The 16,659-nt window shown below is 42.4% G+C and overlaps 1 protein-coding gene across 2 annotated transcripts; it reads right to left on the bottom strand.

Moving 5' to 3' along the window:
- Positions 1 to 6,251: 6,251 nt before the first annotated feature.
- On the bottom strand, positions 6,252 to 16,006 carry sec23b (SEC23 homolog B, coat complex II component). Of its 2 annotated transcripts, XM_076728069.1 has the most exons (19): positions 15,843 to 16,006; positions 13,950 to 14,177; positions 13,476 to 13,533; positions 13,269 to 13,355; positions 12,701 to 12,937; positions 12,217 to 12,299; positions 11,967 to 12,111; positions 10,507 to 10,665; positions 10,279 to 10,394; positions 10,008 to 10,131; positions 9,746 to 9,826; positions 9,548 to 9,637; positions 9,188 to 9,294; positions 8,771 to 8,924; positions 8,508 to 8,585; positions 8,217 to 8,378; positions 7,998 to 8,084; positions 7,622 to 7,843; positions 6,252 to 6,865 (listed from the first exon to the last, which is right to left on the bottom strand). In XM_076728069.1, exons 2-19 carry the CDS (start codon positions 14,168 to 14,170, stop codon positions 6,776 to 6,778), a joined length of 2,301 nt encoding a protein of 766 aa, XP_076584184.1. In that variant the 5' UTR covers positions 14,171 to 14,177; positions 15,843 to 16,006; the 3' UTR covers positions 6,252 to 6,775. The 2 variants fall into 2 exon arrangements, with proteins under 2 accessions (XP_076584184.1, XP_076584186.1); XM_076728071.1 differs by lacking the exon at positions 15,843 to 16,006 and having other exon boundaries at positions 13,950 to 14,276.
- Between the last annotated feature and the right edge of the window lie 653 nt (positions 16,007 to 16,659).

Raw genomic sequence — 16,659 nt, 5'->3', positions numbered from 1 at the left:
AAACAAGATCTTGTGTGAGGTGGACCTATTGGCAGAATATGGCAGGAATGTAATGTAATGTTCATTAGTATGTTTTCATTGATAGAGTTGGTTTCAGTTTCAGTTGGTTGCAATGTGCAACCTCACCACCAGATGCCACTAAATCCTACACACTGGTCCTTTAAATGTAGTTTGTAAATGTTGGTTAACTAACTAATATTATTCCAGAGCTGTTAAGAGGAAATTCCACCGATTTCACATATCAAAGTCTGTTTTCAGCTCTTGGGGAGCACGACTGTGTGTGTGAAAAAAGTTGTAGAAAGGCTTTTGTGGCCCCAGAGGGAGCTGTGTGAAGTCTGATAAATTGCCTCAGGGGAAGTAGCTAAAATGCAACATCAGTTGGGTCTGAAGTAAGGATGCATTAAGAGAGTTCCTCTAATACATTCATGGGCTCCAAGTTTGGATTTAAAAAAAAAAAAAAAAAAAAAATCTGGGGGTTAGAAAGTTAGAAAGAAGTGATCTTACCAAACTCTGTAGCCCGCCCCTCATTTCACCTGATACGTTAACAGACACACCTCAAATGATCCAAAATGACAGTGATTGAGTTCAGATGTGGGTAATTTTTCAAAGCTCTTTTGAGTCTGACTGTTTTACAGGAGTGTAATGCTAAATCAGTGGAGGACACATTGAAGGAATTTAAGGCTCCTTTAAAGATTATTGATCTAGGCCAGTACTGATCAATCCATATGTCTTTGAATATAGGCCTATTCTAAATAGCCTGAGGCATGGAACGAAGGGCGCAGTGTGTGTGTACTGCACAAACTACTCGACTCTCGACTGACTTTGAATGTGGAAAATGTCACTCTGAGTTTGTACAATATTTTTTTTTCCTAAGTAAGACTATTATTGCTATTGTTTATTTAACAGGGACAATTCACAATACATTTACGACACCAGATGTAGCAAAGAGCTCATTTCCATCTGTTCTCCCAGAGCTGACAAAGTAACAGTCAGCTGTAGTGAATTAAAACATTATATGTGACACTTTGATGATTCTCAGTTATGCACAATGTGCTTAATAAAACCCATCTATCATAGAAAATAAAATAAATGAGAGGTAATCAAATGGAAGAACTGTTGCTCGTTAAATTCCTCACAGCGGTTGAAGTTTTTTCATTAGTCCTTGGCTTTGCTTCTGAGAATTGTTTGTGTTTTCAGAGAAGCTGATTTGTGCTCTCTTGTTCAGAGCGAGGTCATAGAGAGGATGATGAGCTGCTGCTGCTGCTGCTGACCAGACTGATGGTGATCTGTTGAGCTCTGCCCACTGTGAGAAGCACACATGACTTCACAGCAGTCAGTGTCTCCTACTCTGAACTATGCTGCAGCACACACAACACAGAAGTTGGCATTTCAAAGACGTTTCCCATGAGGACTGTGATTCGTCTGCGTGAGAATGAGCTAAAAATACAAAGCGTTTGAGCCTCTGTGCAAACAGTGCTTAAAACCTTGGAGTAAATGAGGCCAGATAGGCCTGACATCTCTGTTACCTCAGCAGCATGCCTTCATGTTCAGCCCCGGAGGCTAAGCCGCACTTCAACATGACTCGGAAAACTGACAAATCAGGCCAAGGCTCTCCGCCAAAGTGTCCCAAATACTGTTGAACTAGCTGCTGGTGATACTGTAGGTAATTACCACCTCGGCATGGTCTTGTACGTTAAGGTGATCAGGAGGTGAGGGGCACATTTGCTGTTGCAATTACACAGGAGTAAATCTCCAGCTTCAAATAGCAGATGGAATTTGATGAAGTGCTTTGAAATGGTCGTGAGTAAAGCCCTCTACACATCTGAACGCCTCACTAAGTGCCGAGTCCTTAAATCACCCAGTGGTTCGTGCCCATGGCTGGCAAGAGTCTCACTGAATATCAGCAGTGTATTGGAAGTCAGAACACTTGGCTGCAGTCTGGTAAACACTGCTTATGACGTCCGTGTGGATGCTGATAGGCTGTCTCCTGAGTTTGTGGCAATAACAAAGTTAATAAGTTAATCTCTGCTCTCAAGTTAACACATTGAAACTCCTTCAGTGCAGTGTGGAGGGATGACTGTTCACACGTCCTGAAAGCCTTTCGCAGGAGGATAATTCAGTTTGCTGCCTATCAGAAGAGGCACTTGTGCTATATGTACACAGCACACACAACACAGGGATAGAGGAAATATCAATCTCAGTCTATTTGTGTGAATTGGATGAGTTTTAGAGAGAGATTCACATGTTGCTGCTCTTTAGACAAAATCTCAGAATACTGTTGTCTGAAGAGCCTCGCAGGTAAACAAGCTGAAATGATTAAAGGTAGACTTGAATGCAGGAAACCTCGGTGCTCAGAGGACCTCAGTGCTGCTCTACAGGTACAATCATGATCATTTTATTCTAAGGTCACAGTCTTGGTTTAGTCTCTTTGGGTCAGTTATTGATGAGCTGTAATGGACTGAGACTACAGGATGTCTCTAAACTCTCCACCTCTGGCTAAGAATCTTGACTCAATGTTTCACAGTGACTTTATTTTGACATTAAGATCTCCACCAAATAGCTTCTGGCACTTAAAGGACATGACCATGACCAGGCTAATAATTATAGGCAATAGCCTGCTGTTATCAGAGACCCATCTTTAAAAGCTCTCTGTATGCCACCTGCCCTGCTCCTAACAGACGACAGACACTCTCAACAGACCAAAACAGAAGTAACAGAGTGAATTTGACTCAAGTGGCCAGAGTGCTTCTTCAGGACTTCTTGTTGGATGGTCGTTTAGCTTCAGAAGCCCCTTCCTCCCACACCTCTCTGACCTCAGATTATGGGGGACTCTGTTCAGCCCTTTGAGTTGCTTTTCACAACCAACAATCCAACATTCACCTACTTCATGCTGTGATTGGCCAGCTGTGCAAAGGTGAGACGGGAGCCAGGATTTGAACTGTCAATCTCACATTTTTCATTATTGATACAACTTGACTAGTTCTGTCACCTTTCATGTGAAATGTGAGCAACGACTGACAGATGTGTGCCCATGTGCCCCAATATTTAAACAATATGACAGCCAGCTTTTCTCTCTGCCTCCCATTGTGGCAGCCGTATGATCCTAAAGTGATGCGGTCAACTTGTTTGCCTAACACTGATGTATTATCAGGTGGTTTCCGCTGTCCCAAAGTAGCCAAAGCAATCTGTTATTGCAGGTTTACAGTGAGTCTATGTAACTTCAGCCGAAACAACAAAAATCTTTCACTTACAAATGAAAACTTAAATTCAAAAGCAATTTGAGATAAGAGATACAATAAGATAATCCTTTATTAATCCCACAGCAGGGAAATTTACAGTGTTACAGCAGCAAAGGGGATATTGTAATGGTAAGAAACATCAAAATGCAAGAGATGATAAACAAGTAAAACAATATGATAAGTAAAATAGACGGTGGTTGAGTTTGTATTATTGCACATAGGAAATATTGGTATTCCCCAGTTTAATATACGCTGACATGGTGCTGAGTCAATTTGCCAGTTTTGGTGTGTGTGGTCTCCTGGGAGCTGAGTTGGTCGTCAAGTCTGACAGCTGCAGAAAGGAAGGAGCTGCAGTATCTCTGCAGCCTGTCACTGGAGGAGCCGCACGGTTTGGTCAGAGAGTCCTGCATGAGGTGGAACATGTTCCCCATCAGGGACCTCCATCATTCTCCTTTCTCCCACCGCCTCCCTCCCCTTAAGGGGGAATCCCAGGATAGAGCTGGTCCAAAAAACTCACAATCATGATTTTTGATTTCTAACACTTGCTCAATTTAGTACATAACTGGATTTTGCTGTTACAGCCTAACTGGTCTGGTACCACCTGTAGCTTATTCGCTAAGGTAATGTAGCTGACAGTACTGTGACCGTTTGCTGACTGAAGAATCTTCACTAATTATTCTGCTGTTACACTGTTATGTTTTAGTACGTGCTATCATGTGGTGTGTCAGATCCTTATTTGGTATTTGTATTGAATTTAATCAAGAGGTTGCCATAGTTATTCGCTTCAACAGCTCAACGTATTTGCTCATTCTTTTATGTCTCTTTCTCACCATGCTGTGAGTTGTCAGTGCTCCACGTCGTAGCTGACACGTTGTGGACACATTGGCTGCTCTTCAGAGAGGGTCACAGTCTTAAAATTAATTGGATGATAACAGTAGTTGACAGTTTGAGTCAGATCACTGTGTTCTTCCCCAGAGATCTGCGGGTGTGTTCTGTTCTTTTGAAACTTGAAACACAAGTTTCTTAACTTGCTTGTTCAACATCTGTTGCTTAAGGGATTTTGTACTATACAATTTCCCTCTTTTTTTCTCGGTTTCAATACTAACTCTATTATATTTTCTTTAAAAAGTTATCTATTCATGTCTTTTCTGCACATTTTAAATGCATTAAATTCTAAGAAGAACTTCATATTGGGGTGACCTCGTGCTTATGGCCACTACCTGATTTGGTATTAAAACATTTTACATGCATTCGGACAGACATATTTATTATATATTCAGATGTAGGTTTTAGCGCCTATAATCTAAATCACTGAGAGGAACAGAACACTACTATGTATGGTACACTTCATCTGACTACAGTACTGTGTCAGTCAGAGTTATATAAACATGCTATGACATATTCTATATAGAATCTTATGTAAGTTATCTGGGACAGAGGCCAAAATGGATTTCTCTGGCTGAACTGATCCGTTTGGATTTGATAGGAGATAATAAGACAACACATTTCCTTACAGCTTTGCCTAAGCCTGGGAATCACATGGACATGAGCATCATGAATGATCACTGAAGACAAAAAAGAAAAAAAAGAACTGTGGGCTGAGAGAATTTTTAATGTTCTTTTGTTCCTCTGAACATCACTGAACATGCACAGCTGCTGCCTTTGCATGCGTCGAGATGGCCAAGCATATAGACACAGATTAAAATGACATGATTATTTTCTCTTTATGACATCATTTCATATCCATGTACAGTATGGCATCAGATCACACGTGGCTGCGCTACCCTTAACTTAAAAATGCATGGACCTAAAAGGAGCTTTTGGCATTCTGCAAGAGTATCCATGTCAAAAGAGATTAAGAGCCGTTGCGTTGCATCTTTCATTTGGCCTTGAATACCTTTGGAGCATATGTGGCTTTGGAGTGCAACACTGTAAGGCCTAAGCTCTTGATGGACACAGACTTCATTTGTATTTCAGTGGCAACTTCCGCTTAAAGCTGCTAAGAGTCGAATTTGCCTCTAAACAGATAGCCCTTAAGGATTAGTCTTCATAATCTGCCGTTCACTGATCCTCGAAATCATACTGTCTGGGTGCTCTGAAATCAGCTTACAGTAGTACAGACAGTAGATGGTGTGTGAGTGGTTTTATGATTGGGATTGCGTGCTGTGTGGGCTTTATGTACAGTCAAAGTGAATGAAAAAAGACAATTGTTTAGGGAGAGTGACGCTTCCAATCTGCATGGAGGACGTGTCACCTGCTGTAGTAGCAACATGCTGTGTACCACTTTCTTTCATGCACACACACACACACACACACACACACACATACATACATACAGAGACTGGAATGCAATCACTCAAATCTCCAATGCTAGACAGGAAGAGTAAGACCTTTCCTTCTGCTGCACAAAACCAAACAGATGCCTGGTGTATGAACTGAGCATCTCTGCTAACCTCTAACCCCTGACTTCCACCTGAAAATCCAGAGCGGAAGACACAAATGCAACGGCCTAAAAATACTTTGTGAATGGGCCATTGGTACAAGTTGGCATGAGGACAGACAACACAGACAGAATCCATTTCCTGCTGACAGACCTTTATATGGATAGCATTAAAAACGCAGACAGGATGTAAATCAAACTACTGTCCCTTGTATACAGTCTCACAATATGTTAAAGTTTGATTACGAAGACACTTGGGCAGTCATTGGGTGCAAAATACCAGATGGTGAACGAGATGGGATGAGAGGACTGGACTATAGAGAGCACCCTGTAAAGTTAAAAATAAATCGAATGTTCGTCATTGAAAACAGAGTCAGTCTCAGTGGAGTTGATGTGATCGACGTCCCTTCCTCAGAACATTAATCCTCATTATTCAGAGGGAATTTTCTTGGAAAACACTTTAGGTATAATCCATGAAGGATTTTATCTTTATTCGTCATTGTCAAATGAACTGTGATTAACAAGGCATCAGTGTGAAGACTGATTATCCCTGTAAACGTCTCTCAACCAGCAACAGGGCTCCCATTATAATTTATTCATGAGAAAAATGGAGGCATGCCATCTTTAGCTATAGACAAAGCACATGAAAGCATTCTATTAAACAGCACCTTCAACCACCTGTGATGCGTTCCATACACATATAGGACAAACAAAAAAAAATGTAATTATTAGTCTAATCATCTGCATGTCGGAGGTAATATAAAAGAAAAATAGAGGATTTGTTGAATACATGAGGACAGTCAGGTTCTGATGTACTGGAGCCGTTTTTCATAAATAACAAGTTAATGAAAATGAGTACAAACATCACTTATTTTCTTAATAGGAATGTGGTGTTTCCCCACTTCTTATGTACCTCTTGCAGCATGAAATGTCACATGTGACTCAATTAAGGGCACAGTAAAATCAAGCACACACATACAGTAGACTCCCTGGGTTAGGCTCCTTTACAACAACAGGGGAAATGTTAATGGATCCCTATATGAGAACAGGAATGTCTGATCGCTCCTCCTCTCGCTTTGTGGTGGAACAGAGACGTTTAGGAAGAGCTGGAAACGGCCAGCTTTTTCAAGTGGTCCATGAAGACCTGCAGGCTGACATCATCGGTGAGGATCGGGGCTCCCGTCTCCTGCAGACGCACCAGAAGGGGGGGGACAAAAGAGTGGTTGAGTGATTTATGGACAGTCTTTACCTGTCATAACTATGATCCCATGAAATGCATTTATTGCTAACATCATCTTATGTAAGACATTGATCTCTTGATAATCTCATTTTCAGACTATCAGAGATCTATTCGCTGTGTTTGTATACGGAGGGTTATGGTTCAGTGCTTCCTTGACTTGGGGAAAAAGGGATTAATGCTGTTTTCAGTTTCCAATCTTCCCCACTTAGAATCAGAGGTTACCTAATCCAGGACCTGTGTTTGCTGACAGTCTGACTTTAAATCTTCTGAGTTGTCAGCACAGATTGTTTTTCACCCTGGGTACACACAATCCTGGGGTTTTAAAGTCTTGATCTGGACTTTGGAAAGAAGTGAGAAATTTGTGAAGCTCTCACAAACTGTTTTGTGCTTATATGTGGTTCTGAGGGTTCTGTCGGGGGTCGTGCATAACCTCAGCTTACTGAAGCTGCATGAGGAGGAAGACAAATGAGTGAAAATCCTCTCAATTTGATGTCTTTAGATGGATCTGCAGCCTTAATGATAGAGAAACTGTGCTGAAAATCGAGCATCGTTTAGCTTCAATAAACTAGACGACAACCTGGAAGAATTTATTAGTGCCATTTTCCTCAGTTTTGATACCCATGGTTTATTCCTACTGAGGTTGTAGAATTTGCCCTCTATGATCTATTCTCAAGTATCTCAAGCTATCTTAAAGTACCGTACCTGTCCCCAGGCGTAGAGGTTGTTGTGGGTCTGTGACGGGTTGACCTTGGAGAGCAGGAAGCGAGCCTGCGAGCCTCCGTGCTCTGTGTCGACGTAGCGCGGCATGGGGAAGCGCGTCTGCAGGATCTCCTGGGCGTCGTCCAGCGGGGCCTGCAGCAGCTGTTTGAAGTTCTCATACTCTGCCATTTCCTGGTAGCCTGCCTTTCTCCACTGGGCGATGGTCTGGGAATACAAAGGAAAAGAAATAAGAAATTCTGTATATATCACCAAATGTAATATTATCTCTAGAAAGAAATTGAGATTTTTGAAACTAAATTACTCTTATAGAGGGTAATCAAAAGCTGCCCTCAATTTAAATTCCCAGTTGGTGTCTCACCTCTCCATGATAGATAACCAGCTGGAAGAAAGTGTCCATCAGCAAGATCCGATCTGGCAGGATACTGCTGCTGTCCAGGAGAACGGGCTGTGAAGAATACATAAATGCAGGACACGGTTTGCAACAAGGACCAAAAATATGAAACACCCTGAAGCTTCTAGGAAAGGCCAGATACTGCTCTAACACTGATAATAATGGTGTGGAGGGTGTGAGGCTGACCTCTGGTGGTCCGTAGAAGGAGTACGAGTAGAGGATGGGCTGGATCATGATCAGGGACTGGGTCAGGTCCTGCCTGACAAAGTGGTGCCTGTAGTAGGACGATTCATCTGGGCTGTTGTTGAACACCTGCAGGAAGGGCGACCTCCGCAGGTGGAACATAAACTGCAGGTGGAAAAGAAAAAGTTATTCAAATGAATAATCAGTAATCAAAAACCTGCTAATGGTTGTTGAAAAGCATCAAGATTCTTTGGAGATTCTCATTCATGTATTTGCAGTAGAAGGCAGATTTACCTGTGGGTAGAGCGACAGAGACTCTGACAGTTTGAAGGATGTAGGATCATCTTTATTGAACTGGCCGAACTTCTGACACTGAAACCAAGTGACACAAAACACTGTTCAAACACCGAACACATCATGGAACAAACCTTACATCATACACGTAAATACATACTTGAACAATTGCAGAATGACGTTTTACTGCTTTTCATATTGCACAATTCTAACAATGCCAACTATGTATTGCTCTTCTTCTCACAAACAGGTGTGTCACTCACCAGGCGGATGAGCTGCCTGTCGAGCCAACGCAGGACGTCTGGTCCCTCCTCCGACTCAGCTCTGAAGACTCCCAGACGGGCCATGAGCACCGCAGCCGCTTCCTGGTCAAACGACGACTCGATGTGCTGAATCTGAGACTGTGCATCTGCCCAGCTTTGGTAGAGAAAGAGAGACAGAGAAGTTGAGTGTGGGTGTGGTATGAATGACGCACAGAGGTCTCTGAAGGTGTTGCCACAAAGTGCAGGAATGTAAATATCGTTCCCAGTGAGGCTATTACTGATTCCACCTGTCACTTTCTTGACAACACGCCAGGCTCATTGTTAACACCAACTTATGCTTGCAGGTGCACAGAGTGAATATTGACTGTGGACAGGTACAGTCTTTTCCACACCAAAACAAGAACTCCAGAGTCTTACTTTCTGGCGATGGTAGAGACCCGTATCCTCCTCTGTGTGTTGGAGTGCTGGTACTGGGTTACAAACTGGATCACCCCTCGTCCACCCTGGGGGACTGGTGCATTGTGCTACACACACAAACACACAAGACAGTAAGACTGTAACTGTCAATCCCTTCTCTGACTCGATGAGCCGAACAAATGGCCTTTTGCTACAAGGCCGAATACACAAAAAGCCATTGTTTCCAGACTTTTTCTAAACAAAGGCTTCATCACAATTATCCACTTGTTTGATGTGATTAGCGACTGTACTTTGCATCAGCCTACAGTAATCCCATCAGAGTTTACAAGATAAGGTCCAAGGAAGTGTTTGCTTTTTTACCTGATTCACCACCTCAAAATACATGGCCAAGGTGGTGGAGGGGTTGAGACTGCACAGTTTCCACTGGCTTGTGCCACCAACACCCATCTCCTACACAAAACAGAGAACGCATTGTGATGAATGGCAGTACGTAACAGCTCCGAGACTGAAAATTCACCTGTGAGAAGGAAGGACTCTGAATGTGGGGCAGGGACTCACATTCTCTGAAACACAGGAGCCCTTGGAGTTGAGTGAAACGCACGGTCCAATGGCCCCGCAAACCTTCAGCTCCCTTGATGTCTATACAGACACAAAGACACACGACATAAATTCAACTTGCACAACAACTAACGTCAAGTTTAGCAAGTAGAAATCTATTCTGTGCTCTGAATAGAATAATCTCATCATTTAATTAACTGATCCCTGATCAGTGCCTCTTACTCAAGCAAAAACCAAAAAAACAGTCACTGTGATTCTGTACCTTGACTTCCATGACGCCTCCGAAGGCCATGCGGAAGTCTCCATTGTAGTCTTTGCTAAAGACTCTCTGGAAGGTCTGCTTGAACAGGGAGGTATTGAAGGAGTCTCCCATCCCAATGTCCCCCCTGTTAACACATCACAACAACTTGATGATAATCACAGTTTTCCTAAAAGGGGAATTATTGTAATGTATTAAGAATCACACAGTCCTAATAGTTACATTGATATAATCTGACACCCTCAACTGATGAGACAGTGATACGCTGACGTACCCAGTGAGATTAGATAAACACTTCATCTCCAGAAATCCGGTCTGGTCTAGAGCGCAGGCGTAGATATCTATACTGTGGCCATTTACTGCTGCGCGGTTCGCCATGGCTTCATAATACTGTGAGATCAAAGACAAAACAACGACTTCATGTCAGCAAACACAACCTCAGCACGTTGAAAAGTACTGTCACAGATGCCAAGATCTGCAGAGCGCTCACGCATTCGCTCACCTTGGTGGCTTTCTTCAAATGGCGAGCGTTGTCTTTCTGGATGTCGTGCCAGGAGCGGATTGGGGTTTTCAGCTCGTCTCCCACCACCATGCCTGGGCCCTGGGTGGGGGGCCCTCCGGTGAACAGCATCACTCGAGCTCCTGTGTTGGGGAATGTACCCTGAGTATAAAGAAAGGAGGAATTGGGTTTAAATGAAGTGTGAGTATCATTGTACAGTACCTCTGCTCAAGGTACAATTTAACACCACGCACTTGTTATTTGACTATATTCCATAATAGTTATATATAAAAATACACAGCATGCACTTGGTTACATCCATATTGATATTTCAGTACTGTTCATGTGCTGAATGCCTGTTTTTGGATTATGAAGGTGGATAATCACTTACAGACAAGTCCACTTTGCCCTTTAGGGGGAGTGTTAAGTCTGCCTTAGTAAAAGAATTCAGATCACCTGTGTAAACACAGCCTCAGTAACCCAGAATAAAACCTTTTTAGGATAAGTAAAAAATGTGATCTGATAGCACTGAGTATGGGTAGGTAGGTCTCACATCAGAAATTAAAACAAAACTGAAACACAGAAAGGCATTCCCGAACTGTTTTAATCAAACCATTATGATTTTGCATTTTACCAATGCAGTTTTTCACATTTTATGACAAAAGCAGACATCCAGGAAAACTGAATATATGTGCTGTATAAAGAGTTTAACAAGTCTGAATGAAAGCCTTTAGGGATTAAGTGTCAGCAAAGGTCCAACATCACAGCCAATGCTTACAACAAAGTCCATAGTCCAGGAGTCTGGGAAAGCTCGAGACACTGAGACATTTGGAAGCAGGCCACGAATTAACACAGCCACTGTAAAGAGCTTTCAATATAACAAGGCCATTTGATAACAGGTTCTACGTAAACGGTGATTCATTTATAAAGGACAAAGTGTACTCCCTCACCATTCATGGGGAACAATTCAATGAACAAACCTGCTGACAATGGATGCTAACCACATTTGCAGCTCTTTGCATTATATATATAAAAAAAAGCCCATTCATCAAGTGAAACACCTCTTGACAAATCAGTGAATCTGGATTCACTGAAAGAGCCAAATTTATTCTAATCAGGCCTCATCTCCTATCTGCTGAAGGAGAGTACAGTGGGGGAATGATCTGTTGCATCAGTTATATAACCACACAGATTAGCAGTAGGAGAGGAGAGGATAATGATGGTCAGGAGAGAAGACAGAAGGCAAACAAGGAACCAGCCTTTGAACTAATAGAGGACATGCCCTGTTCCTGAAGAAGATACTTATCAGGCAGTTTGTGCCTTTCTGAATTGTTACATGTGGCACTGCTGGCTCGAACAGGCTAAAGTTCAAGTCACTGCATGTGCATGTGTGTGTTTGTCAGGCATTATTTGTATCCACTTAACATATATTATCTGTGTTTCTGCAGGTGTGTGTGTTTTACCTCCAGCAAACCAACAGCAACAGACAGTGCAACACCAGTGGAGCGGAGGGGCCGTTTGCCCTGAGGGACAGGCCACGGGTCTCTCTGGAGCTCGCCCAGCAAGTCAGTTAGATTCATGTCGACTCTGTGCACAGGCTGCAGGAACCTGAATAGGAACGCAAACACACCTTAGACAGGAAAAGCAAACTGCCGCAGGATCGTGAAGACTGAGACTTTTTCAACTTCTCAGTGTGTTAATGCTCCTCCACACCTGCACGTGGCTGCAGGATCCTGAGGTGCCTGTGGGCGACCTTGTTGGCCTGATGCTGCCGGCTTCATTAAACCCAGCATCTCCTGGAACAAACAAAAAAAAAAAGAACAAACATTAATGAGCTAAAGGGAGAGTTTGCATGCCTGCTGCTTTGTTTATCACAAATTTCTCGGGAGAAAAGGGATTAAGAATACTTGAAGTAATTAGGAAGAAACACTATTTCTGTTCCATCTTAACAAGACGGCATCTTTATTGTCTTAGCTGAATGGTAGTCTGTGAACAAATACCTAACCATTAGTAATCTGATTTGTCAACAGCCTTACCAGTGGGACATTTGTCTTGTCCTGGAATATCACATTTGGTATGTAAAAACATACATTTGTCCTTTCAAATATTTGTAAATACTGTACTCCAGGAGGCTTTATAATTCATTTTCCTATGTTTACACATTCATCTGTTTCCCCACGCCCTTGCCCCCACCCACTTGGATCTGTTTGGAGGAGAGGTCCTTGGTGCCCCTGAACACGTAGCTCTTGGCGATCCCCTCGCAGCTGAGCTCGTGAACCTGAACCATGCGTCCGAATGTGATGAGGCCCACCAGGGCGTTGGGTGGCAGCAGGCTGAGAGACATCTGCAGGGACTCCTTGAGGGCCTGGAGGTCCTCTTCTTCCAAACATGTGTCCACTACATAGAGGAAGATCAGAGGGGCCGGGGGTCCACGCTGCAAAGGGGGTGGAGACGAGGGTTACACTCCCCTGAAATCATAAGCTTTGTTTCCACGCACATTACCACAAACACTGAGGAGCTGGCACTAATTATGTGAACATTGGAAATGATCCATAACAAAGAGTACTACATTGTCCAGATGTGTCAGTGTTGCAGGATGACACTGAACACACTGATGAGACCAAGAACTGATGGCTGTCTCCCTATTGAGGCAGTTATCAGACACTGTTCATATTTACCTTTGAACAGTACATCTTTAGTATATACAATCTCCATGCATGGGGCTGACGTCAAGAGTGCAGACATACAGTATATGTAGTATTTACCTGTACTATGTACTCAATGGTAGAAAACTGTGGCATGAGTTCAGCTGGTTGGTTCACTTCTGATATGCCTGCATAAGAGGGAGGGAACTACAGAGACACAGAGAGATCCAGAATAAGCAGTGTAATAAAGGAATGTAGCTTGTCCACATTAGGTTAAGATAAGTTATTCATGTCAAACTAAATCATGCTGTGAACATCAGTACTTACTGGGTTTCTCTGGAAGCAGAAGTTGCATGCCCATATTTTTGCTCTGAAGTCAACTTGACTGCAAAAGAGGGATCAAAACAATTTAGGGCTTGCATCCAATTGGCAGGACTGTGGCTGATTGTGGGCTACATGTGGTGTATGTGCAGTTCTTATGTACCACACCTAGTACTTTTAACACCTCAGCATTTCCAAATGCTGAGATGTTGAAATATATTCAAACACAGCACCAAATTCAAATCCCACACTCCTCTAATCCCCATTTACTTAAGGAATACGACAATGAAGAGCTGTCAAGAAGAACATGGTTGGCACTTCAAAGTTAAATACAATGTATTCCCATATAACAAAGAAGATTAAATTATATCATGAGACTAAATAAAGGCTGGATATCAAATGCAATAAAATCCTTGTTTTCTGGTGCTTTACAGCTGAAAGGTACACATCTGTAAGCAAGGGCACTGTTGTTTTACTCACCATAGTGGGTTGAGCACTGCCTTGCAGTTGGCCCGACTGCACAGAACTGGTTCGTACTGGACCGGTGGCAAGTCAGGCCGCTCCTTGAGTGGTGTGAAGAGGCAGGAGACTGGGACCACTAGCCTGGTGGCTTCCAGGCGGCTGGAGGGCCAGAGGTTCCAGCTGAATCTCACCCCATCCCTGTCCTCGTTCTGTTGAATGAACTCCTGGTAGGTTGCCATTGCAGAGCTTCAGCAGAGAAAGAGCCCAACAGTGACGTTGTAAGTCCAACAGAAGAACTGGTTAAGGTAACACAGGCAGTCTCAACTTGTCACTGCTTTCCACGAACTAATGCGAATCTCTTTATACAGGTGCTCCTTTCTCTCACATGCTAAAATACGTCACAGATATTCAAAAGCATGACGCACAAATACTTCATCAGGAAACCTGTCCAGCATGTTTTGACGAGGAAGAGAACAGAGCAGTGGAATCTCAGTGGTATTTTAAGGCTCCACCTTTGTTGGCATGTCAGTGAGACATCAATGACGCCTTTTGTAAAGCATCACCAGGGAAATGTATACTGTCCCTCTTTCTCACCACTATCTGAGAGACTTTTCCCTGAGCAATACAAGAGTAACTTAGTGAGGTTACAGGTTGCATTTGAAATGAGGACAAGAGCAAATCCTACAATCTATTGTTGTCAGCTAGGCATAAGATTTCAGAGTGTGCAGTATTCCCAATTTCCTTTAGGGGATCAATTCAGTACTCTATCTATGTTTCTATATCATCTATACTTCTGTAGGAAAGACAGTAGTGTACTAGGCAGGACTCCAACTACTGATTATCTAAGTAGATTTTAATCTACCATTTTTTTCTTCAATTAACTGAAGAAATAACTTACATCTGTAAAATATCCATCACAATGTCCCTGAGCCGAATGTGACATCTTTAAATTGCCTGTTTTGTCTGACTAACAATCAAAACTCCCAATCTCCTGAATTTATTGTCATGAGACAAATCTTCATTTGTACTTGATACCTGACTTAAATGATCAGTTTATTATGAACATGGTTGGCAACCTTACTGAACAATGTCTGGCCTGAGACAAGAAGCAATTAATGTCTCAGTTGCTGAAAAAAAAAACAAACAAAACAGTCCACTCTGTAGCTTGATCGTTTCAGTACAGCACATTTTCAACAAAAACGCCAAAAAATCCCTACTTCCTAATTCTTGAATGTGAGGATTTTGAGGATATCTCGGTCTGATGTCATTGTAATTGTAAACTGAATATCTTTCGGTTTTGGACTGTGGACTGACTGAACCTGAAGACATCACCTTGACAACAAAAATGACTGAAGGTTGCCCCACGTCCAATGTTTTTGTTGCGAAATGTGACCTTTGCTCGGCCACATGTAATGAAGGGGGTTCGTGGTGATGTTGGGGGTATCCGGTGTTAAAAAAAAAGTTTTCCCTTTCGCTTTCTGTGTAAAAGCAACGTTACAGGGAAACCTGTCTTTGATCGTAGGGATGGATCACTGTTTTGAGCAATTCATACATTGACTAGATTGCCATTAAATACAACATATGCCACGAGCCACGTATCATCACTGATAAACCTATCAGTAAAGATTAGTATCTGTGAACATTTCTAACTCAATCAAATCATTCAAATATGACCGTTGTCGAGGTGACAAAGTTACTTCCGCGAAATTTAACAATAAAATTTACTGACAATCATCGTTGCAAATGTCTCTCTACGTTGCTCTGTCACTCAAACCTCTACAAGCTAATGCTACGTTGTACAGCTGTCTGGGTTAGCTAACGGAATGTAGCATTAACCCACTTCCTGTCCTTTCGTGAATGGAAGCAGAAACGAGCGGCCTATTTTCGAGCAGAATTAACTCAAATGCTTACCTTATATATCAGGTTGGCCTCAGGTCTCAACAAGAGCTAAAAAGTCTGTTGTTTTCAAAATGAATTACAGCATTTGGAGAAAAACGCAGACGGATATACAAGACAGAAAGGCGACGTTGAAGGGATCTCCCTATCAACCGGCTTCTGCACTTTGCTAGAGTGACGTGTTACTCTAAGCTCAGGCGTCTTCTATTGGCTCCTCTTTCCATGACGTTGCTAGGGCGTGCTGTGCGTAGCACGGAACGAGGGTAACTATGGGAATTGAAGTTTACAGTGTTGCTAGTCTATCTGCGGAGGCACAGTACTACAGGACACAGCACGCCTACCACACGACACACCCACTTCCTACAGCCTTATTGGACATTTTTTTTTCTTTACTCGCTGCTGTCTCAGCAGTTACGCATTGTGAAGAGAACAAATATCAACCGAAATAGCTGGCTTATGACCTTTGACCAGAGCAGTAGTGGAGGGTGAAATAATTTCATTTACATAACTAAGTTCCTACAACTTACATACAAATTTTTCCATTGGATGCTACATTGTGCTTCTACTCCACAGCAGTTTAGTGGGATATATTGTTCTTTGACTTTACACATTTATCTGATAATTATTAATAGCCTAGTTAATAGAATACAATGAATATATACATACATTCATATGATCATCTTAAATACTAATATATTATGATTTACAGTTGTAGCCCATAACAGTAACCTGTCTAACAAATTCAAACCCACAAAACCCACAGACCACTTTTTCACACAGGTAGTGTCTTTGGACAAACCGCAAAGTGCTAGCCTACAACTACCCAGCCTTA

This window comes from Chaetodon auriga, chromosome 4 (assembly GCF_051107435.1).
Source record: "Chaetodon auriga isolate fChaAug3 chromosome 4, fChaAug3.hap1, whole genome shotgun sequence".
Classification (NCBI taxonomy): domain Eukaryota; kingdom Metazoa; phylum Chordata; class Actinopteri; order Chaetodontiformes; family Chaetodontidae; genus Chaetodon; species Chaetodon auriga.
Note: the sequence above shows the minus strand (reverse complement) of the source record. Positions and strands in the feature narration are given on the sequence as shown.